The 24229-nt window shown below is 41.7% G+C and overlaps 2 protein-coding genes across 5 annotated transcripts in view; one reads left to right on the top strand and one right to left on the bottom strand.

Moving 5' to 3' along the window:
• The window catches only part of TXNRD2 (thioredoxin reductase 2), a 32215-nt gene extending 31288 nt beyond the window's left edge, over positions 1 to 927 (bottom strand). Inside the window, exon 1 of the mRNA XM_054645823.2 lies at positions 772 to 927. Within this exon, the coding sequence (XP_054501798.2) occupies positions 772 to 844 (73 nt within the window). The 5' untranslated portion in view covers positions 845 to 927. The remainder of the gene's footprint in view (positions 1 to 771) is intronic.
• On the top strand, positions 82 to 23719 carry COMT (catechol-O-methyltransferase). 4 transcript variants are annotated; one of them, XM_054645825.2, is made up of 6 exons: positions 6138 to 6310; positions 7665 to 7717; positions 15332 to 15614; positions 17401 to 17594; positions 18834 to 18965; positions 21312 to 23719. In XM_054645825.2, the coding sequence occupies exons 3-6, from the start codon at positions 15332 to 15334 to the stop codon at positions 21489 to 21491; spliced, it is 789 nt and encodes a 262-aa protein (XP_054501800.1). In that variant the 5' UTR covers positions 6138 to 6310; positions 7665 to 7717; the 3' UTR covers positions 21492 to 23719. The 4 variants fall into 4 exon arrangements, with proteins under 4 accessions (XP_054501803.1, XP_054501800.1, XP_054501799.1 ...); XM_054645828.2 differs by lacking the exons at positions 6138 to 6310; positions 7665 to 7717 and adding an exon at positions 82 to 266; XM_054645824.2 differs by lacking the exon at positions 7665 to 7717.
• The last annotated feature ends 510 nt before the right edge of the window (positions 23720 to 24229 follow it).

Below are 24229 nucleotides of genomic sequence, written 5' to 3'. Positions count from 1 at the left end.
TAATTAATGCAACTGGGATCCAGTACTGGTCTCTGTCTGGGAATTACAGCAGCGAGTTTTACGCAGATATTTTTCTGCGGGGTCGCCTTATCGGACTCAAAGCTTTACATGCCGTGTGTGCCCTGCCGGGGCGTGGGACGCGGTCAGAGGGAAGCGGGCCCCGCTGCCGCCCCGGCCTCGGCACAGACCGGCCCCGGCACAGACCGGCCTCGGAGAAAAGCAGCCCCGGCTCCCGGCGCGGTGTGAGGCGGCGGGAGCAGCCGCAGGTGAGCGATGATTCCTTCTAGTGAGGGCACAGGGCCACTGCTGCTTTCGGAGCCGTCACGGGCGGGGCGGGCACCGAGCCCATGCAGCATCCGAGCCCGGGGATTGCCCTGGAATTGCCGAGCGGGCGGGGAGGGCCGCTACCCTTTGGCGCTGATTCCGCAGGAAAGGTTTGGCTGCCTCTGGGGCAGCCCCAGCCCCACTGCGGAGCCCCCACCCCGCTGCATTTTCCTCTGAACCCGGGGGTCCCTCAGCGCCCAGGGGCCGAGGGACGGGCTCCGCGGGAGCACCGGGCGCGGCGGTGGCTGCCAGAGCCCTCACGGATGGAGGCGGCCGCCGCCCGCCCCGGTCGCCACAGCAGCCGGTCTGTGATCTACGGGTGGTGCAAAAGGCTTGGGGGACCTTCCCCAGGCGCTCTGCGCGTCAGAAGGCGCGGGCAGCCGCTTCCCGCGGGGAGCAGCAAATGCGCGGCCGCTGCCGGGCCCGAGCCCCGCGGGTACCGCGTACCTGAGAGCGCTCGGAGCGTACGGCACAGCCCCGACACTGCCGGGGGACGCGCCCGCCGCCACAGCGCCGCCATGCTGTACGGCACAGGGCCCCGCGCCCGCCAGGACCCGGCGGGCTGGCCGCGCAGCGCCTGAGCGGAGGGCGGCGGGGCCCCACGGGGATCGCGCGGGAGCCGCCTGAGGGGAGCGCTCGGCGCGGAGCCCTCACGGCGCTGGGGGAGGCGGGCACAGGTTCTGGCGCTGGTGAACCGCACACACCGGCACGGAATCGTTAGGGTTGGAAGGGACCTCTGGAGACCACCCAGTCCAAACCCCCGTACAAATCACGGCCACCTGGAGCAGGTGGAATGGTGGTTTGGAATGTCTCCAGAGAGGAAGACAGCACGACCTCTCTGGGCAACTGTTCGAGTGCTCTGCCACCACCAACATGAAGTTGTTCCTCATGTTGAGGTAAAACCTCGTGTGTTTTAGTTTATGGCCATTGCTTCTCATCCTCTCATATCATTAATGAGTTTCCCTTTCAGTCTTCTCTTCAGACTAAACAGGTCCAGCTCCCACAGTCTCTCCTCATAAGAGATGCTCCAGCCCCCTTATCATCTTCATGGCCTCTGGTGGACCCTCTTCAATAGCCCCTTGTCTTTTTATACTGAAGAGCCCAGAACTGGACACAGCATTCCAGTTCTGAGCTCCTCAATTAAAATCAGTTAAAATTTGTGTTAAAGTTAGACATTTGAAAGGAAAAAAAAAATCCCACAGTTTGCTTGACTGGCTTCCCCCAGATCCTGTGTAGAAAGGGCTTGGGAAAGGCCTTTTGGGAAAGACAAGGATCATGATGACAGCCCAAAACCTTCAGTGATGTCCGAGACCTGTCCTTTCCCCTCTGAACCAGCCATTCCTCTGGAGCAGACGTGGTGATAGGAGCTGCCACAGCCCCTCCTCAGGTGCAGGTCACTGGCTGACAGAAACCTCTGAGGAGGTTTGAACAATGCACCTTCTATGAGGTGTTAGATGCTACACTCAGTGTTATTCCATGTTCCTGTGACTGTGATACATTCAGGATTGTGAGCAGGACTCAGGTCTGGAGCAAGGGGTTCCTCTGCTGGAATGCTGGAGTGGGGCCCAAGTGGTGTGGGTCACTGACCCCAATCTGCACCAACAGTTTGCACACATGGCTGGGCTGTGCTGGGACAGATTCCTGCCCAGGACACCCTCTCAGAGCGCCTGCAGTGCCTCAGCCTCCAGCAGCATCCCTATCCCTGTGCCCCATGCCTGCTATTGATTAAACCAGGGTGATGCTGCTGACCTATCCCGAATGGGAGCTCTGAGAGTTAATAATGCCATCATAATGTTAATGATGTGTTCTGACAGCCTGAGGTAAAAAGGCCTCAAAGCTGCCATTGATCAAAGCAAATCAAGGGAACGAGTTTTCCTGGTTCAGAGGCGCTGGCTTGGCCCTCACTGAAGCTCAGTACTCGCCCTGCCTGTTGCTGTAGGTAGTGGGTTGTATGTGTTAAGTGCTACCACAGCCAAAAGCTTGGAGCAAGAGAAATCACATGCTTTTTCTACAGAAAAAAAAGGTTTTAGGCAGTCGTGGTTCAGGCTTTAGAACAGAGGCCTCGCTCACAAGGGGGCAGCATCCAACCATTTTGTTTCAGGAAACATCGATCCTCTGGTCCACAGCTGAGGAGAAATGGCAGGAAATTAAAATACTCGAAGAAAGTTTTATAGAATTCACTTCACCTCCAGTGTAGTCTCATTATTTTTGTTCACCCCGTTAAAGTTTGAAAATGCATTAAAAAAAAGAGGAATTATTATCACTTTAGTAAGTGGATTGATGATTTTTTTCCCAGCATCATTGCTATTAAACCTCCCACCCAAAATACAAGAAAACCAAAGGCAAACTCTGTTATCACTAGAAACACTGTTACCCACTGCAAAAGCAGTAGAAAGAAATGACTAGAGCATACTGAGAGGTCTTTGAATTAAAGAAACCTTGAGCATATTCAGATATAATCTTTTATGCTTTTCAAGGTGCATGCATGCAAAGTTGTTTCAGCTTTTCATGTTAGCCACTATTCTGAGTTGAATCAGGCAGTGTTGAGAATATGCTCTGCACACAGCTTTAGTTCAGACATGTAGGATCAAGGGTAGAATTAACTCTCCCCAGACACAAAACAAGTTTATGTGAGGAGATGTCCCTGCAGCATTATGGTGTTCTGCTAATAGGGAAAGGCCTTAAATGTGGCAAAGCAAGTGAAACCAAATTGAATCAAATGAAAGGAAGGTGCTGTCTGTTTCTTCTGCTGCGTCTCAAGTGAAAGGATGAGAGGAAATGACCTTAAAACACTAAAAGAGGTTCAGACTAGAGAGTACAGCTGGTGCTGTGCCACGGTGTGACCATGTGATGCTGGGGTGTGCCCAGCCCTGTGGCTGTATCCCACAGCTCAGAATGAAGCACAGGGCAGCTCCACAGGCTTTCCCATCAGAACCAGCTTCAGAAGTCAGTCCAAACTCTGTGCTGTGCCATTCCACTTGTTCTTGCTCGTTCTCCCAGGCTTGATTGATCCTCAAGAGTGATAGAGACAAACAGCAGCAGCGAGGAGTGGGTTGTGCTGATGGTGACAGTATCAGTAAGAGCAGCAGCCCCTGGTATTTCCTTCTGTCAGCACTGAGTAGGTGTGCCTGTGCTGCACTTCCAAACCCTTTTTCAGCGACAAGAGACAGATAATGGTTATCAAATGTGGTTTCTACTGTACCTGTGGCTCAGCTCATATGGCTTTCTACTCTTAATTTAATTATTTTCTGGTTAGCATTATGTTGATTAGATAATTAGTGATACACATTATTTATATATATATGTAATATATCTTAATTTCTTTTAAGAAAGCAAGTATTAAGTCCTTTAGCAGCAAATATGTTTTATTATCAGGAATCATTTCGATAAAGCCTTGTGTTTCTGCAGTGAAAGCATATACTTCCAAAACTGGGATGAAAAAAACTTCTTCCAAGATAGTTATCAGACTTAGCATCATATTTCCACTAATTTTGTTAGTTGTAGCTTGTCATATTTGAAGTCATAAATGAACTTATACCCTAGTTGTGGTTTGGTTTATTTCCAGGTGGAGATGTTTATTCAATATACTTTAAAGAGTGTGGTCTTACCCCTGTATCGGAAATGTACACAAATCCATTCAACAAAAAAAGGTGCTTTGTAAGTCATGAATTGATTTTGTTAGCAGGCAAACTTTCTCCTTTTGAATTTATTGTGAAGACAGCTTGCAATTCTGTTTGTTGTTTCCTTCGTAGGAAATACATTTTATTACATTTATCAATGGCTTACTTAAATTCTCCCTCAGGAAGATGACCAGGGCCAAATACTTTTTCTACCAAACCTTTTAAAAATTTTGACTTTTCAAGCACATCCTCTTGTCTTTCCTGTTTTTCTGGCATAGTTTCTTTTATGTCTTACATTCCCAGATCAGCAGCCAGGGAGGGTGGGGACAAGAAGAGAGGTGTCAGGTAGATACTGTCTTTGGACATCATCACTTTGTGTCCTTTTTAGTGGGTGGGGTGGGGAATCCATTCTCTCAGAGGTTGCATTTTGTGGCGTGACCTAATGAATAATTTACAGAGTGGCAGTGAACTCTGCTGTGTTGCTGGTTGAACGAAGCTGTCTCCACATCAGGTAGGACCTTTTGGTTTCTTACCATCTCTCTCTTTTAAAGATTGTTCAAGAATTATTTTCAGAAATTTGTCTCAGAGGAGGACTAGTTCAGAATTTAATCTATGCCTTTTTATTTGGTCCTTCCTTCCTTAACATAGATCTTCTGTTCATAGTTTGTCCTGAACAAGTAATTGATTGCAAGTAAGGGAAAAAAACAGCAGAAACAGATGAATCTTCAAGTAACACAAGTTCTTGGCTTCATTCAAATGCTTCAGCACATATTGCCAAAAAACTTGAGGGTAGAAAAGAGAGAAATGTGTAGACTTAACTGCTTCAGAGTTTTTGTGATGAGTTATAAAGTCCTTGAAAGCTGAAAGGTTTTTTTAATCTTCCTGATAACCTTTTAAGAGGCACTGTAAACACAAAATAGTCTAACTGCTTGTATTATCTGTTCAAATTTAGAGTATGACTTTGCTGGCCACCTTTCTTCTCTTTTAGCTGTTTCCTGTTTTAGATACTGCCAGACAGTTTCCCGATTCAGACATGAGTGGTGCTTCCTTTCTTCAAAATTCCTCTTTTTCATGTTTCTCAGCAAGACAGACTAATTTGACTGTGGAAAACAGCAAATTCCCATAAAAGAAAATCCCTCCTGCTATTCTGAAAATGCAAGCTCAAAAGAATTTTCTTCCACTCAGTGTTTCACATGATCTCTGGGGTTTATGATAATGTGCTAGCTCTCCTGTCTCCCTTTGTTTTGGCTTTTAAAAACCAGTCTTTGTCCAGGGTTATTAGAAGAAGGGAATGCCATTTGTTGTTATGCCAGGCATGGATTTAGGGGGAAAGCTCTGGCTCCGTGCTATGCACAGCAAGTGGGAATGGCCCTGCCACGCTGCACCATGTGACTGCAGCTGGGAGCTCTGGCCATGAGCAAGTCTGCTCAAGTTTGTGCAGCCACATCAGAGCTGAAGTGGCGACTGTCAGGGTGAGTCAGCCTGAACCAGCCAGTTCTGCTGAGCTGCTGCCCTTCATGTGATGTTGCTGCTGGGCTAATGCATCCTGGTTCTACACCTTCCCTTAGATGTGCCCTGGGAATCCAGTACCTGATAGATATTCTGAAGTCTTTTAAGATCTTGGCCCTACATAAAAATAGTATTACACCAATACATTTGTAGCTCTCTGCATTAATATCAGGGCAGATTATAATAAGATGTATTAATATCAGGGCAGATTTTTACTGTCTAAACAAGGATAAGTCATATAGATAGTATATAAATTTATGCACTGTGGAGTTTGTAGCATTGTTAGTATATTAGTAAAAAAACTTGCAAAAATATCCACACTTATAAAGACCATGTGCTGGGCTAACAGGTAAATTAAAGAGAGACATGAACCAATGTCTATCAGGCTACCAAAGAAACTTCTCTTGGGGAAGAAAATACCCCATAACATATTGCAAGATTTCAACTTTCTATTAACTTGGAAGCAATTTATGGACATTATCACATAGTTTGGGTGTCTTAACCAACTTAACCTCTAGCTTTGTCTAACTTGCAGTTATTGCCATTCACCATTTTTACTTATATAATAAAATATGTAGACAACAGCAAGGGTTACTTGCAGGCGTAGCTTTTATCACACAAGTAAACAGCCGTGGGCAGGCAGAAGCAAGTTTGCTCCTCCCATGCTTCCAGCCTGAAGAATATAATTCAGCTCCAAGTTAGAAGACTTTTAGAAGTGTTGTCATGGGATGTTGCTCAATCTGGGAAGTCTTGGCACTAAATTATGCTGCTAAGCAGAAGCTGGGCTGACACCACCCACAACTGGCTGTAGTTAACTGCAAGGACTTCTCCAAAGAGCAGCTGTGTACTTACACAAGGTAAAGCTGTATACTTACTCAGTGCTTAGAGTAAGTTTTGCTGTTTTGACTCTTCTCTCCACAGCCCAGCAGTAAAAAAACTTCTCTGCTAATTTGAATTGTGGGAGGCATCAGGGATCATGTGGACGCAACCAGCTTTTGACCAGACAGGAAATTACTGTCAGTGGAGCTGGACTGCACTATTGCTTACTTCATTCTTTGTTGTGCTTGATGTCTAGATTATAAGAAAATATTTGCAGAGCTAAAGCTCTGTTATACATGGAAGGGATGGTTGAAAGTTATTCTGTATTGACATTGGGGACTGTGCTGTATTGCAGGGCTTTAGTTATGTTTTGTTTAGAGCTACTAGAAACATTTCAATCTTCACCCACCTATTTTTTTGCCACAATTCTTTTTTCAATTAATCTGCTTAAAATTATTTGGTTTTCTCTTGTCATGCTCTCAGGTGGTCCCTAATTCTTTCAAGGACCTCCCCTATCACTTGACAAAGCCTGAAGTTCTCAGAACTTCAGCTCCTGTTTCTGCCACGCTTGGTACAAATACATTCTTTAAGTCTTTAAAAAGTTTCTAGGCTTGAGCTTCAAACACTTGCTGACTAGGTCTGAGTTTTGCAGTGAAAATACAGGAGAGAACTATTACCCTATTGTGGTTGGGATTTTTTTGTTTTCTTCTGATTTTCTCGATGGTGCAATTTAATTGCAGCTGGATTTTATTGTTCCCACCTCAAAGGAAACAGACAGACAAGCTGAAAACAATGTTTCCTAGAATAAGCCTCTTCCTTTACCTTAGAGCTGTTTGTAGCAGAGTATTTTTCCAGCTAGAAGCCAGAGAAATTCCAATGTGCTATTTATAATGTATTGATTGCAGCTCCTCCTGTAGTTGCTATTAAGCCATTTGCTATACATACCTCGCCTGCCTCCAGCAGCACTCTATATTTAACCCGCATGCCTAGGTCTTGTTCCTACCAATTCTGCTCTGGCTTTAGCATGCCACGTCTGAGCTGAAAAAAGAACTAAATCCCTTGGGCCAAATTCATTCCTGAAGTTGCTTGATTGAACACATTGCATTTATACTGAGCACAGATTTGGCTCACACCTGACTTTGTCAGCATTCACTGTGCTGTAACTAAGTAACAAGAGCACGGTCGTTAGGGGACAGATGAATAGCTTTCTCTACGGTTATTAGAGCACCGAGCACCTTTAAGGAGTGCAGAATCTGTGAAAGGAGGAGTTGGGGAAAAGGACACCGCTCCTTTTAGAGTCTGTGTAACAGAACTGATAAGCTATTCCTGTGATGTGATCGAATGTGACTGAATACTGCAGGCTCCTGGACTCTTATTCTGTAAAATCCACAGGAGAGCAGCACAGGAAAAGATCGGAGGGAACAGCTTCTGCTAGACTAAGAAAGGTACATATTTATATTTTCTTATTTGTCAGGCTTGACATGATGTGTTATCTTAGATAATGTCACTATTTTAAACAGTGGTGCTTTTGAAAGAAGTGGTGTTTTCCACATTCTGACTGGCACTCATTGTCAGGAAGCCAGTCCGTGGGCAGCAACAGCTTTCACAGAGAAAGAGTAGGACATATTTGTGTGTAATGCATTTGTACTGTATTGTAAATCTTGACAGCTGAAAGAAGTGAGATGAGATAACCCTGACTAAATTGAAAATTTAATTTATGGCTATAAGTATGCTGTAATTCAGTATTCATTTATATTGAAGAAAAAGCTGAATGCAAGTGAAGCTTCACATTCAAGTTCAGTCACATTTGGCTGAATAGCTGCTTTTATAAGTGTTTTGCTGCAGATGTACTTTATGGAGGTTTTCATTCTCAAGAGGGAATTCTGCTACTCCAAAAATATCTCTGAAGAAGAGACAAAAAGCGAGTACTTTTGTTGCCTTGTATCCTTCTGATGCCCATAATGGATATTATTTTTACTTTCTGTCCTTTCCAAACAAACTCATTTACCAATACTGTCAAGCACGTCATACTGATGAACTCTGTAAACAACCTTAAACAACCTTTACTTTGTCTCTGCGCTTCTGCTTACTCAGTCATGGGCTTTTCCAACAAAACCCTCAGGTTCAGAACCACATGCATCTGCACAGCTTTGCAGTATTGAAATACAAAAGGAAAACTTCCTGATTTACAGCTTTAGTTTGCATTAATAGAAAAGAGCTTGATCACATTAACACTTCAAGCAACTTATTTGCCATCCAAGTTTAGCAATATTTCCTGGCAGCAGTCTGGTACCCAGTTTACCTCTGCCAGTCTCATACTGTTGTCTTTCAGCATTCCTTCAGGATCACTGGAATGAAAAGTGACTGGGAAGTTTTTGAAAAAACATAATTTTGGCAGCAGTCCTTGAAAACAGACCTTAATGTGTGAGGCCATTCTAAAGCTCTCTCAGAAAGCAATTTCTAGACAGAGACCCTCTATGCCCACTCCAGGCACTTTTCTGGGGGGAGCTTTCATTCAGGATTTGAAAGCAATCCCTACCCTGCTCTATCTCAGGCTCCCTCTTCCCACACAATGTTTGATTACCTGCTATGCTGTGGAGAATCCTACCTTGCCTGGCGTGTTAGAGTTGTTAATTTTCATAGAAATAAGTCATCATTTCAGCAGAGATTTCCTTCCTAATCCTTCAGATCCCTCAGCAGGTGTCCTCACTACCAAGTTTCAGTTGTGCACTCCCCCCAGCCTGAAGAGCAGCCTGTGGACAGCAGAAAGCTGTGCTGGGAGAGAGGCAGATTTACAGTAGATTAGCTGGTAGCCTTGGAAGCAGGGCAGGAGCATGCAGTGGGGATTTGGGACACTAAGGATTCAGCCCTGTGATATCAGGAAGATTCAGTGAAATAGGTCTGTCCTCAGAGCAGTTAGCCAGTTTGGTCTTTCCTCTTTCAGCCCTTTCTCCCTACCTCCCTATGGGGCAAAGGCATTAAATAACAGCTTGATTTTATTCCCTTGGGAACATGAAAATCTCAGCTTAGAAACCTCTTCACAGAGCAGCTCCTAGTGTGCTGTCAGGGCAGAGCACTTTCTGCTTTTGTCAGTCCACTGCCTCCCAGGTAGGATTTGTACAGTTCTGCTGGGCTGCCCTAACCACTGGTCTTAAACACTGGTACAAATGGTACAAACACATCTGGAGTGCTCCAGGAGGAATAGGGACTATCAGAAACAAACACTTCCTAGGGGTACCTGAAAGGGTCATATTCCTGAAAAGCTCTCCTCCTAAAGGCCTGGTGAAGTGCATGTCTTATCCTTGAAGAATTCTCTCTGCCAAATCTGGCTTTAATCATGCAGTGTGTTCACTAGGTCAGTCTGGATTAGAATGCTACAAATTCCTTGCACCTGTATGTTGGATGGAGATGAGGCCTCTCTGTGTGGCCAGTTCATTCTAAACACTGCACTTCTTTTTGGGACACACAACCATTATATAAACCTTCTGCTCTGGGTAATAGCACCAATACCATCGAGAGAATGGCTGCTGGGAAGGGAGTTTAAAGTGGGTAGCAATTATCCTAATTGAAATCTATATGGGGAGAATGGATTTAAACACCCTTATGAAGCTTATTTGATGGGGCTCCCAAGTAGGCAATAGGCACTTTTCTGTTCTCTTCCTTTCATTCAGTAAGAAGAAATTTGTCTTTGTTTTCTTTCAACATGAGAACAGGGAAGGAGAGGGAAGACAAAAGGCTATGGGGGCAGAAAACAATCTTTAGAACTTTGCATTTATAGAAGACAGAAAGTTTGCAGTGAAGTTAAATTATAGTAATTTGAAAAAAACTGAGAGGAAAATCTAGATTTCAGGCAAGAAATAGTGAAAAATTATATAAAGTCTGTTCAGATTGTTTTCATGATGTCAGTGGAAAATCTGAATGTCAAACTCCCAGACTAAGTTTCCATTGAAATACAAGCTATTCACATTTGGCAATATGATGATTATTTTTCACAGAACAGTTGCACTCACTTGAAAATACATAAACAGTAACAAAAGAATAGAAGGTAAAAAGATTTTTTTTGACCTTTAAATGTACTAAATTACAAAGCTGTTGAATTGTGTTGCCTACAGCAACAGGATACAATAATGTTTGGCAGAAGTTAGCTTAGACTTTCTGACCAAAATACTCTGCCTTTCTTTCTCTGGGAAAACATCAAGAAAAACAAAATGCCACAAAAGAGAGATTGCCTCATTCAAGACAGCACAGGACTAAGAGTCAGAAACTCCAGTCCCAGCACAGCACAGATCTCCTCTGGCCTAGTGCAGAACATTGTTCAAATATGTGTAGAAATGTGCTGAGTCTTCTGCATTGTTTTCACAATGCTTCATAAGCAGCTAATATATCCTTCCTAGTGTACAAATCCTCTGCTTACTTCAGTGCATCAGTGTCTAAAGGCATCATTTCAGGAGAAGCTGAAAAAGGTTGAATGATATAAACTTATCAAGTGCTCCCCACTCACCAGGTTATGTGAGTTAATAAAGTCAGAATTAGATTCTAAACCCTTTAGCACCAGAATGCTAAAGTACTGTCTGGATGTGTGGAGACTGGTAATGAACTCTTAAACAACCAACCAGTACTTGGCAGTTGGATTAAAGGCATGAAAAATTACAGCAAGACTGCCTGTACCATCTTTCCTCAAAGGCCTGAATTGTCAGCTGGCTGAGAGCCTTCAGGAAAGCATTTGAAGCACTGCTTGTCTCCACATTTTCCCAGTTGTTCATAAACTCAAGAATAATAATGTCACATAGGCATTTGCTGGGCAGCCAAAACTCCTTTGCCTTTCTTCAGGTGTTATCCATACATTCATAGCAGGGACTTTTCTGAAAAAGATTTATTCAGCTTTACAATTGAAAGTTTGCACACGTAGCAGTCACTTTAACTCTTGTGGCAACACAGAGCAAGATAAGACAGCTCATCCAAGGCCAGATTAGAAAAACATTGCCAAAATGAGACTGAAAGCTAAGTCCCCTGGCTCAGGGTCACAAAGTTTACTCTCATTCCAGCCCTGGAGCATAACAGGGTATGTATATAACAGTATAACAGAATAACAGTATGTGCTGTCTTTGAAAAAAGGGGGGGGGCTTTTCGTGATAATGTTTAGGAGTTAATTTTCAGTACAAAGCAAAGCAATATCAGTTTATCCAAGCTAAAACTGTAATAAGAAGCTCTGTAATTAGGCATAGAAGGATTCACCTTGATTAGAAAAATGTTCTATCCAGCAGTTTTCCACCTCACAAGTATTTCAATGTTTGTAATCTCTTATTTTTGCATCTGTAGGAAATGACATCTTGGTAATTACTCATAATGTAGTGAAATGTAAGCTTCAGAATAGTTAAATAGTCAAATTTGATACTTCTTTATTCCACTGAGTGTGAATCTCACTAGAGTATATACTTTTGTTAAAACTTAGACTACTTAAAGGTGCTTACTTTCACATGCTTTCTTTTCCTTCTCAATAAAGATCAGTTTTTAGCAAGGGGATGTTGGTTTGGAATCTGAGAAGCAGTTGCAATGAGTAGTTTGCATCACATTTCCATACAACTTCCTCCAACAGTGCTATGAAAACTTTGTACAGTTTTTATGAAACATTGAAAAAGATCAATCTGGTTACTTGGACTTACCTTAATAACTGATGTTACCAATTGTTCTAATCCTTATTTTTTCATGTCAGGGAATTTTAGGAGCAATTATTTTTTAGCAGAGGTTGGAAAAATGTACCAGAAGGGTTGATAAATAGCATTACTGAGAGATCCTTATTGTAACCTTTGGTGAAATGGCTGGAGTCAGCTGCATGAGAATAAAGACCAGGATGTATTGGTTTGGGCTCCATCACATGGGCATTTTTATGATTTTAGAAAAACTGAAGATCATATGATAGTAAGGGGATACTAAATCCCCTAATTTAACATCTGTGGCATTAATAGCAGTCCCTAAGTCTGAGCCAGTTTTCATGGTTTCTTTTAAAGCCATTGGAATGACTTAGTTGTTTCATCTCCACAGGCAGGTAAGTTGGGGCAGCACATTCCCACATTTTGTGTCTGCTTCTCTCTTTGAAAATGTCTTTTTAAATCTCTGTAAACTGAAGCAGAACTCCCATTCAAATGCTGATTGTTTGATTATGGTGTACATCAGGGGAAAACTGCTGAGCTGCATTATCAAGTTATGATTTGGTCTTATGAAACTGCCAAAATGAGTAAGATTAGATGCATAAGAAAATAACTCAGTGCTTTAGAAAGACTCATCAGTAGTTTGACAGGTTTGGGCATGAAATTTTAATATGTTTTCTTTTAAACTCTGTCTTCTCAAAACCAGATGTACTGATACGTGCTATTCATTCCTTCCCATAATGTTGTCCCTCCAGTTTTCTGTTTATTCCCTTGCTGAATTTTTCATTTGCCTGCTATTTTCCACTTCAAATTTTAGCTTTCAAAGAGAAGGCTCCCTTTATTATGGTGCTTCTGAAGCACAGAAGAGGCTGCAGTGCTAACCTGTGTATTTGGAACCTCAGTATAAGCATTAAATAATAAGAGTAGCTGCCTTGTAATAAGTGGTTATGGGAAACTTGACTGTATGCAACTTTTATTGCATACTTAATGAATCTCATGAATCCACATTAAAGCTAAAATTACTGTTGCATTTTCTAAAGCTGTCATAACATGACTGTCTCCTAGGTAGTGGTAGTTTTAAATTGGTTGAATTACACACTTAATTTTCATATCAAATATTTTCCAGCTAAGAATATGAAAGCAATTACCTATTTTGGTACAGATCTTTTTTCCCTCTGGGTGCATGACCATCACCTCTTGCTCTTGGCAGACTGCCTTTACAGTCTACTGCTGTCACTAAATTTATTTTCACACCTAAGAAGAGAGAAATTAAGAGGGACAAACTTTGAAAAATACTGTGTAAAAAAAAAGAAAACCAAAAGTGTCCTTTTCTCTCTCTTTGGAAGGTACCTTCTCTGGAAAGTGGTTTTCAGGATAATTGCCTCCTGAAGGAGTTCTGCTAAGAACAACCCATACTGCCAGTTTATGAAGGTGCTGGCATGTTATACAGAAATATTATTAATAAAAAACCCAGTAGCTGAAAAACATTCCTTGATACTTTAAAAATAAGTGAATTCATCTAGGAATGGAAAAATCAGCGTGTACTCTGTAGGTTGTTTCTACCTGTGACCACCCTCAGGGGAGGCAGGTGGGCTCTGCTCTTACATGTGGTACCATTCATGTGGGAATCAAGTGCAAAGAGCTGAGGCACTGGAAAAAAGTGGATCCCTCTGAATTCTTGATTCAGTCAGTCTGAAAAAGAAGTCTCAGCATTCCTGCAGGACAGGGAGCAGGGCTGAGCTAGCCTACAGAGGCTGTCTCTCCCTGTTTAGAGAAATCTCATTAAATGGTCTCATATCAGTGCTAAGCAATAAAGGAGGAAAGCTGTTCCCCCCAAAATACCCAGCCTGGTTCATCCTGCTGCTCCCATCCACTCCTGCTGTCTGACAGATCTTTGAAGGGCAGCCCCAAACCTGCTGGCAGGATCTCATAGTGCTGAACAGTAACAGCCTGTGGCAAGGTCTGCCCAGAGAATGCCAAAGTGTCCGTTGTAAGCAGAGAATTCTGTCTGGCAGTGTCTGCAGTAATTCTGAATGCCAGCACTCCTCTGTGCTGCAGGGACCTGACTGGAGCTGGCCTGCCCCCAAGTGAGTCACGGGGCTGCAGGGGCACAGGTTCACGTGTCCAGAGGCAGGAAAGTCAGAGATCTGCTGGCCTCAGGAAGATCTGGGCTCCATCCATTCACTGGAGTTCAGAATAATTCTCTCTCACCTGTGTCAGTAATCCAAATCCATCAACAACAATCATATAATCAACTAAGCCATGAAAGTCAAGTAAAGGCCAGTCAAGTGAAGCTAGAGAGATATTTAATGTTAAACTAATGATCTTTCCACAGCCCCATCAAAGTTTTTAGTGGACAGATAATGTAAAATATTTTCATGTAGAAAAACTAAAAAGAGCTGAAGTCCCATCTGAAAGGTGCAGGACAATTGGGCCTGGTCAGTAGAACTACTTCTGCATAGAGGGAAAGAAGAAAAATTGACATCCAGGCCTTCATGATCCTGTTGAAATAATGAAGCAGGCTCATATTAGCTAGGAAAAAATATTCAGAAGGTCCAAGAAACGAGATATTAATGTGCTAATGATGCTGGCAGGCTCTGAAAAGAAACATCTCAGGGTCAGCCTTTGCAAGAAAAGCATTAAGGGTAACTGTTAACATTGGTGACTGCTTAAAAGCAAAAGAAATAGACTTTTAACAGCTCCAAACAAATCATACTTGCTCTGCAACTAAGATAAGAGAATGACTGAACAAAATCAGCTGTACTGTATCTTGAGCATATCTCCATGGAAACTCAGTCATCTTCTGAAGTCAAAATATGTTCTGCATAATGATTCAAAATTTAAGTAGTGGGGTAGATTTCCCCCATGTGTATATGCCAAATCCCACTACAGAAGGGAGGTCAGACCATCCATAAAAAATAGGATTTTTCTGGGACAATATTTGGGGAAACAAAAAAGAGAAGCAAGAACAAGTAGGAAGAGATTTGTAGGAATGTTGTTATCTCCTAGAATGGTATAATCCCTTTGTCATTGGTCTTGGGTAACTTAGGCAAAATTTTTGAGGATGTTGTAGCTCCTGTTGGAGCTAGAACAGATTTGATGCTGGAAGCTCCTTGTGCAGTGGCATGCTTGGAGCCAGGACTGAGCAGCTGTGTGGGGGAAGGGACCAGAGCATTAAATAAAGCTACTTGTTGACTGCCTGTAAAATTGGCTTCTAAAGGAAGTGCTACAGAGCACCATCCATTAGCAAGTGACAGAGAGCCTTTTACAGCTGCTTTAGACACAATCATAATTAAACTCTGTGTGTTCCTGTTCAGTACAGTTGATTGTGAATTATTTAGCTCAATATTTACAAAAAGGACAGTCCTCTCCTGTGCCACCTTAACCCTGGGTTTTTCTATTTTCTTCCAGATGCTGGAGAGCTCTTCAGTCCCTTTGTTCAGTGTCTTCATCCTGCTTTTCATTTTGCTGCTCATTGTGTTGCTCATCAGGAAAAATGCCACTGCTGCCCTTATCTGGAATGAAATAATCCGGGAGAAAGTAACCAATTTCATCATGAATCAGAGCAAAGAACAGAGGATTTTAAACTTTGTGCTGCAGAATGCAGTGCGAGGAGACCCCTGCAGTGTGCTGGACACTATAGATAAATACTGCTCCCAGAAAGAGTGGGCCATGAACGTGGGTGATGAGAAAGGTAATTGCAGCAAGGGTCAGCATCTGAAAAGATCCTTCAAGACTAGCACAGAGCAGGACATCTGATTGTATTCACATGGCCACTTCCAGCTGCTGCTGCAGAAAGCCCCACCCACACAGTCTTAGGGTCAGCAGAGTAGTCCTGTGAACAGTCGTGCCTGCTCGTGCAGATATTTTTGAGGAGAAAACTTTCATGCAGAAAGTCAGAGCCCCAGATGTGGGTTTCTGTGTTGTGCACATTGCAAGTGTGTAAGCAGAGAGTGGCAACTTATGGGAAAAATCTAGGGTTGCATTATACCTCACTTTTTACATAGGGTGCCTTCAAGGCATAATTCATTATGTTAAATACTTTCAGATCCTTAACAGCAAGATAGCAAATTGAAAAAAACCCCAAAATTGTGTTTAACTATATGAATTTTGTATATGCAAGCATAAATGAGAACTTTCTGTTGAAGGGAGAAATCCTATCCGTGTCATACAGTATCAGACATTGTTGCTATTTAGCAAGTAAATCATCTTGTTCTTGTCTCCTAAAGAAAAAGATGGGAACAAAACCTTTTTTGCATAGCTGCAGGAAAGCAGCAATCTTTTCAAAAAACTATAGTGGCAAAATGTTAATATGGTCCCTTATGAATTAGAAACAAAAGCACCTCTTGCTGGGATATTTCTGGGGAAATTTGCTTAGTCTGGGATTAACATAGCTAATGAAAAACAACTGTAAGCATTGTGATAAAAATGCTCTTCTAACATGTGTACAATTTTAAAAGTAGCTCCTCAGCATGCCTGGCTGGGGTGCTTAGGAGAGCAGAACTGTGGGTCATGGCTGAGTAGGAATACTTAAAGCTCTAAACTTCAAACATTTGTGATTAAATTCTTAATAATTTCACTCTAATTTTGTTCTGATGGCCTTTCCTCAGATAAAAGCCATCAAAGCTGGAGCATCTTTAGTCTCTGAGATTTCAAGAGTGCCTACATGGCCTCAAGATGCCTCATCATCATATTAATAAATAGCACCCAGAAAAATATCCCTTAATGACCATGGCTTAGCATAAAATCCCTTCCACCACTTTTTGAGTTTAGTTATCTAGTTTCTAGCCATATAAATAAGAGGAAATTTCTCACAAATAAATCCTTTCTTTCAAAAGGACTGAATATAGTCACTGTCACTTCTTTTTGGGAATATTTTATGTTGTTAATAATTGAGTAATATTTTCCATTCCACAAATTCATGCAGTGAAACCAAATATTTTGCAGCTTTGTAAGTAGACTTTTCTTTTTTCCTTTAAAGATGAGTATTTGGAATAAGAAATATTATATCAGACTGCAGCATGTAACATTAGCAACAAACATGAGCACTCAAAATCCAGGAGTTATATATTTCACAAATATGGCTTCTGCAGTAATTTCTTGGAAAAAATTACTGCATTTCTCCCTTCTAACACTATAAATTAGTGACAGGGAATTCCATAAGTTATATTCAGGGAATATAAATTAATTCAGGGAATTCCTTATTCAGAAATATGTATATTGTGAAACAAAGATTTCTTTTAGTTGAAAGTTTGCACATGGAAACTTAAAACGTCCATGATTATCTTGATCACAGGCCAGTTTCCAAAGGATACAGTATATAACTTGACATCAGTATATAACTTGACATCAGCTCTTAATTTTTGAATGTTTTGAGCAACTGAGTACATGGTTTTTTAAAGTTTCTTGTCACAACTTGCTCTTCTGTATATGAACCAGTTTGGTTTTGTCTAAAGGTAATCTTTTCCCATTTTAATCAGGTAAAATTCTGGACAAGACAGTGGAAGAGGCCAATCCATCAGTTGCCCTGGAGCTGGGGACGTACTGTGGCTACTCTGCAGTGAGGATTTCTCGGCTACTGAAGGCAGGAGCCCGTCTGCTCACTGTGGAGTTCAACCCGGAATTTGCTGCTATAGCCAAACAGATGATTGAGTTTGCTGGAGTACAAGATAAGGTAAACACCATTTTGTATTTGGTAAATACAATGGTAAATACCATTCACTACAGCAAAACTGGTTAGATTTTGGTTTTGTTTTTTTTTTTCTTTTACCCAGGGACCTTATAAATTTAACCAGCTCCATGCTTAGTTAGAGTGCCTGACCTCTCCCAGCAGGACTTCACTATATTGCCTTCCAAAAGTCAGAAGAATACTGGGTTTCTCAATATAAACTAAAAGGTGTCAAGACTAATTACAAAAACTGAACCATAGTCCAATTTGTTACAAAAGGTCACAGGAGTCAATTGTATTATGTGCAGTGGACTTCAAATGAGAAGTATTTACCCAAATCTAGCTGGTCACAGTACCCATATCTAAGTTTTGTGCAGGCAGAGGTCTCTTGACTCTCTCTAGCTGGTTGAGATGCAGGTGTTTCCAGTCTATATCCCCCCCAGGCTGGGGGATTCATGCCTGAGAAGTGCCTGTCTATTCAGCAGACATCTCACTTCAGTGGAGCTGGAAACACTGGAGGAAATAAGTCCCACCAAGGGACCTTCTAATGTGTTTCTTAACTTCTTGAAGAGAATCTGAAGTACCAGTACATCTAAAACTGCATTTGCCCATCTGATTTAATCTCCTGATCAACTATGAGTCATAAAACAGACATTTCCTTACCACTTTCTTCCTCCTCTCAGGGTATATGGTGCTTGCCTAACAAAAATCCACGTGCAGCAGCTGCTTGCAGTTTAAGAGTAGTAATTCCAATAAACCTGTGAGGAAGATGTAACAGCCTCTGTCCTGTCTCTTCCCTCTCCTGGCTATATAAATTTTACATACTGTAGCCTCCATCTTTTTTTCTAACCCAACCTGTTCTCTGCATCTTTTGCTTTCCTTGGACTACAAGACTCAACTGAGATGTAACTAAAACAAAAGTAATTAAAATCACTGTTTTCAACAGGAGATTTCCATGTTTCTAGTAAAGACACACATTATACAACAAAAACACAGGTCACCTTTTCTGTTGTTAATTTAAAAACCAACAAAATCCAAACCACCCAAATTCATATTTTGAAACTTAACTGAGTTGGTTTGTCAAAAATAAAAAGATATATTTGACCTAACCCTGCCAAATAACTCAGCTGACACAATATTGAGCTATAAACATGATCCCTGATGTCTGGCTACAATTCAAAATTAGCTGGGAGCATGTGATTTTTCTTAATGGTTCACAATTCATCACATGGATTTGTATTTCAGGTAAAACTCCTAGAAGGCCCTTCAGAGGAAATTATCCCCCAGCTGAAAAAAAAATATGAAGTGGATACTCTGGATTTTGTGTTCCTGGACCACTGGAAAGACAGATACACACCAGACACCATCCTGCTTCAGGTCAGTTTGCACTATTCCAGTCTTAAAAGTAAAGCAGCAAATATCTTCATGTCTGTGAGGCCTCTGTTCTTTATGAGGGACCTCATCTGATGTAAAATAAAGACTGGCAGCCAAAATAGCAGCCTTACAAGGAAAGAGGATTTGAAGGACAAGACCCTAAACTCTTGTTAAGGACAACTGCCAACACTACATAGCTAAGGACTCAGTGAGTACTGCTGACCCCTTCTGTTTCCTGAACATACAGGTGTGCACTAGAAACTCTACTGGAGGAGTGCATGGCCTGAGCCTTGCACACCCAGGAGTGGGTGAGACTTGGGACCTGCATATCCCAGCTCCACCTCTCTAATTTCCTCAGTATTCCTTTTTTTTGCCTGGGTCTATGGTGCCAGCAGAGCCTCTTGATGAAATACTATTTTGGTAGCATGGCTGTGGTAGCATGCTGCAAAGCAATGTTAAAAAGAGTGCAGACTGCTCCAGGCAGGCACTTCCTAGGGAAATGCTGTCCAACTCTATGTCCAGCCCCAAATGTGTAAAAATTATGCTTATTTCTTCCCAAGCTGCCTTAACCATTACTGTGGGTATTACAAAATAAGTTGGCTCTAACAGCAGTAGGCAGTGGCAAAGGACTGCTGGATAGGAAGGTATTTTCAGGTGGTAACTGAGATGGACAACATCTGTACCTATCAACACAGCACATACAGATACTGTCCCAGCTGATAGAATTTTCTACAACTGCCTGCTTTTACAGATCTGCCATTTTTAAATTATTTTCTTCAAATAAATCCACTTTTTTGAGCCTGCCTCTTAGATTGAGAACCTGCCAAATACTTCCTGACCCCTGCCTGAGGATTACAACACTATTTTCTGACCCAGCCTCCCTGTTTTTTTAGTTTTAAGCCCTGTCCTCCAGAAAGCTGTTTGAAAAGGAAATTTGTTTGGTGTTATGAACAGCTAGTATTGAATTTACACAGCAGTAGCTGAAGAAAACGTTCCCTCTGTACAGTTATTTTGTACTCAGAGAGTCCTTTCTTTTAAACTGCCTCTGTAAGGATGACTGAGCTCTTTCCACAGTGCATCCTTATCAGAACTTAGCCTCACAACACAGCCAAAGCAAACAGACGGTTTAGTTCCATGGTAGTGGTGATTCTGATGCAACTGTGATACAAAGTTGAAAAAAAAACTCCTGTGAAATTAAGAGGAGAAAGACAAAGAAAAGATCCTCAGATTTTTTCAGATGTCATAAGCTTTCTAAAATGTATTCTCAGCAGGTATTGCAGTATGAATAGTGAATATGAATTTATTCAGATGAAATATGTATATATTGGAAGTGGTCCAGACAAAAAAAGCCAGACATGAAGAGCATTTGAAATCCTGATGACCAGTGGAAAATCCAGTATGTTGTCTCTTCTAAGCTTCTGTAAGCTGTGCAATAGAAACAGACTGGAGGGTATTTGACATGTCTCTAAAATCACTTCTACTGTGCTCACTGGTGTTCAGTCCCCAGAGGCAAGAGCAATAAGCTCAAGGGCTTCTGCAGGACACTCATCAACTGAACTGCTCTCATAGACTGGGAGTGACCAAAAACACCCCATGTTTTGGCTACAGCTACTGCCTGTAACCACAGGATAACAACAAACTGATTTAACTACAGACTTTGTTTTAAAACAGCTGGTAAGCCCAGATAAGCACTTCTTCTAGACAAAAAATACCAGTAAAAATTAGGTTTTTAGATTTACTGAGGATAAACATTGCACTTGAAGTGACTACTGCAAGTTAGTTATGTGTTGTGGAAATTCAGAGGGATCTTCATTGTGCAAAAACCTCGCTTCACGCCCAGATCCCAAAGAAAACGGCAGGAAGTTGTTCAAGATGAAAGGAAAACAAGCACAGAAAATCTTTCATTCTTTTAGCAGTTCTGGAATCTGACTGAGTCTGGCCAAAGCAGTACATGCTACTCTCAGGTGACCTAAAAAGCTACTACAGCAGTTTAATGCCATATTAAAAAAGTTTTTAAACATGAGGCATGACAGCCAAAACAAAGCCACCTTACTGATCATGTAGACATAGCTGGAAACAATCTGAGGAGCAAAGCACACACTCCCACTTGATTTCCTATTTCAGAATCAGCATCTAACGTTGTACTAATAAACAGAAAAACTTAGCAAATGACCACAAAGGATCCAAGAGTTACTCAGCTTCTCCCATGTCTCTCTGACCTTGCAGACGTGTACCACGATGGGTTTTGGGATGCAGGCACTCGAGTATACCTGGTTAACATGAAAGTACATTACATTCAAGCCAATGTCTGCTTAACAGCCACTATGAAGCCATTTCTCTTCTTTCTAGGAATGCAACTTGCTGAGGAAGGGCTCAGTTCTTCTGGCTGACAATATCATTTTCCCAGGAGCTCCAGATTTCCTTAACTATGTCCGCAAGAGCCCCCATTTCCAATGCACTAACTACCCATCTCATCTGGAATATATGCAAGTGGAAGATGCTATGGAGAAGGCTGTGTTTTTGGGATAAAGAGAATCATTAATAATCAACTTTTGTTTCAAATGATGTAAATGCAACTGCACAGATTAACTTGTCCATGCTTTACAGGTTTTTTTTTTAATTATTAATTTTTTTATTTTGGAGCTTGTAATTAAACAAGCAGTAGTGATCTTTTTAGGCGAGGTAGAAACCAGAATATGGACTAAGTTGGGTCTGTGCCATTGTTCCACATTAACTCTGCAAACCCAAGGTGATGCACATTGCCTTGCCTTGACCAACACATCATCAAACAACAGTCTGTCATTTTGAGCTCAACTTGAACAACCACAATTTGGGTTTAGGATGGAGAAATACTCTGCAACTTCTGAAGACTTGTGTCCCCAAGCTAAACTCATTAATCATTAGCAAGACTGAAAAAAAACATTCATCATGTTGCAAGAAAAGACCATTTCATGTGCCCTGTTTTTGCTAAATTACTAGCATGCCTCTTGATGCAGTGAAGGCTCCTATTGTGAGATCAGATACTTCTTTGCGCATTTACTGCAAAAGTTAATCATCTCTATGTGAGAGAAAAGAGCACACACTGAAAGAAGGCAGACCCATGCAGTGATGAGAACAACAAAACAGAATTTTGAAAACACAAACAAATAAAATTATTAATCTGCCCATGCAGAGGCAGGGAAAACTGAAGTAGTAAACAGATTAAAATAAATACAGTGACAGGTAACAAAAGGACCAGACTCTTTCCAAAAGGAACACAAAACTACATCGTATTTGACCTGGATGAAATGCTGGTTTTCCCCTCGTTATACTGTACATACATAGTACGTGCTTTTAGGGGCAGGGCAAGCTGCTTATTCTGAAATGCTGGATATGTTTAAAATGTTGTATAGAAATAAAGTCCAGAGAGAATGGGTTCTAGCAGGTGGGCCCTGCATGCCCTGGTTAACCTCAGTGCTGTTACACCATGTGAATAGCGTGGGTCGTCACTGAGAAGATTCAAAGCCAAATACAAAGTCTCTAACTCACCTGAAAATGCAGAAATCCAGTGGCATTTCCTAGCACATGTCCTGCTGTGATTATATAAGGCAGCAACAGTCACATTTCTAAATAAAAGGTAAGAAACAACAGAGCAAGGGCATGACTTGTAATTTTTTCCAATGAATTCTGTACTGCACATGAGGCTTCCAGACGTGAAACAAGACACAGAAAGATCCAACTGTTGAAAATCAGAGTGAAAATCAAGGACAACCATTCTTGTCTTTCCCAGGATGAATTCTTTCAAGCCTGTTATGAGTTTCTTCCTTGCATAGCCCACCTTACCACAGTGGTCCCTCCCCTGGCCTGTGTGCTGCAGAAAATCCACCACCAGGACACTACTAAGGAGCAGAGGATCAGCAAAAGAAAACTAGAATGGGCTAAGGTGACAGAGTCAGTTTAGAAACGGACCAAGAAAACCACAGTGACCCAGCCAGTTTGTAAAGTGTGCATTTCACAGGACAGGAGAAGGCAACACTATCAGAGTTTTCCTGACAAGGTAACTGTCAGATCATGAAAGACACAGATTTCCTGTACTGGGTTAGATTATGCAGAAGCAGCCTCAGGTGACTCTGTTGTACTGTTCTGTGTAGAGCCAACACTGAGTTCTAACACCTCCATCTTGTACTGAAAGTCAGTGATTAGTTCTGGTATTCAGCTCAACTCCAAGTCATTGGACCAAAGTCCTTCAGGTGGTTGGAAGCAATTTTTGCAAAATTTGCAATGCAAAATAATCAAGTACACTTACTGGCAAATACAAGTTTGTAGGGAAAACTGGAAAATCTGGATACATATTGTTGACCAGAAAATTTGTCTGTGTACTCAAAGCCTTGACTCTAAAGAATCCTCACTTGTGTTTAGCCCTAAACACCTTTGGAGCCAACAGACACTCCTGTCACAGCAGGGCACATCACACAGGCTGATGAGCAAGCCAGTCTCAGAAGGATGAGGAAGAGTAAACAGGTAGACTCTTCTGCACTTTGCAAGAGAGGATCAGAATAATGGCCAAAATTACTGTTCAAGAGACTGTCAAGAAGATTAGGAAAGGTGGGAACCTGTAGAGTGGATATTTCAAAAGATGCAGTAGTGAATAATGTATTTGTAATACATGTGGCAAATATAACAGCCACCTTTTAGTATAAAAAGGTATTTTAATTCATTAGAAAGCATCTCCTACCTGGCAAACTGTAAAAATAAACACAATGTATGTTCTATCAGCATATTTGCAGAATTCCATATGTACGAAAAATTTTTCCACTTCACTACATTTCTGAAATGCTCTTAATTATTGGTGGCAAGGGATGAAAAGAAAAAAGCCAGACTCAGTTTGCATGACTGACAATTAGAAAAAAGGCTTTTGGTCAGTTGAGCAAATATGATCTGGAGTCACTGACACATAAATGTGAAATATCCCAGGGAAAAGAGACACTTTTCAAAATGAAGTCACACTTTGAATTCTGGGAGAAGGAAAAGGCAGACAGTGGATCTTCTAATTTGAACATATTTTAAAAAACCTACTGAGTGTTACTGCAACATCATCCTATTACAGTTAGAAGACACAACTTATGCTTGCACAAACTGTGTATGGAATGGTGCATGTGGAGCATGTGTTTAAGGAGTGCCCAAGCTCCCAAGGGGAAGAACTCTCCTAAAGCAACGAACACACATCTCTGCAAATTCTCACAGCTCATGTCAGAAAGGGATGATCTCACCAAACACTGGTAATTTAC

Source organism: Agelaius phoeniceus, chromosome 18, assembly GCF_051311805.1.
Source record: "Agelaius phoeniceus isolate bAgePho1 chromosome 18, bAgePho1.hap1, whole genome shotgun sequence".
In the NCBI taxonomy this organism is placed as follows: Eukaryota; Metazoa; Chordata; class Aves; order Passeriformes; family Icteridae; genus Agelaius; species Agelaius phoeniceus.
This window is presented reverse-complemented; position numbering and strand designations above follow the sequence as displayed.

Coding starts and splice junctions, on each gene's coding strand:
- COMT (XM_054645828.2), top strand. CDS start 15,332: ATGCTGGAGAGCTCTTCAGTCCCTTTGTTCAGTGTCTTCATCCTGCTT. Junction 17,595..18,833: donor TTGCTGGAGTACAAGATAAG/GTAAACACCATT, acceptor TTTGTATTTCAG/GTAAAACTCCTAGAAGGCCC. Junction 18,966..21,311: donor CAGACACCATCCTGCTTCAG/GTCAGTTTGCAC, acceptor TCTTCTTTCTAG/GAATGCAACTTGCTGAGGAA.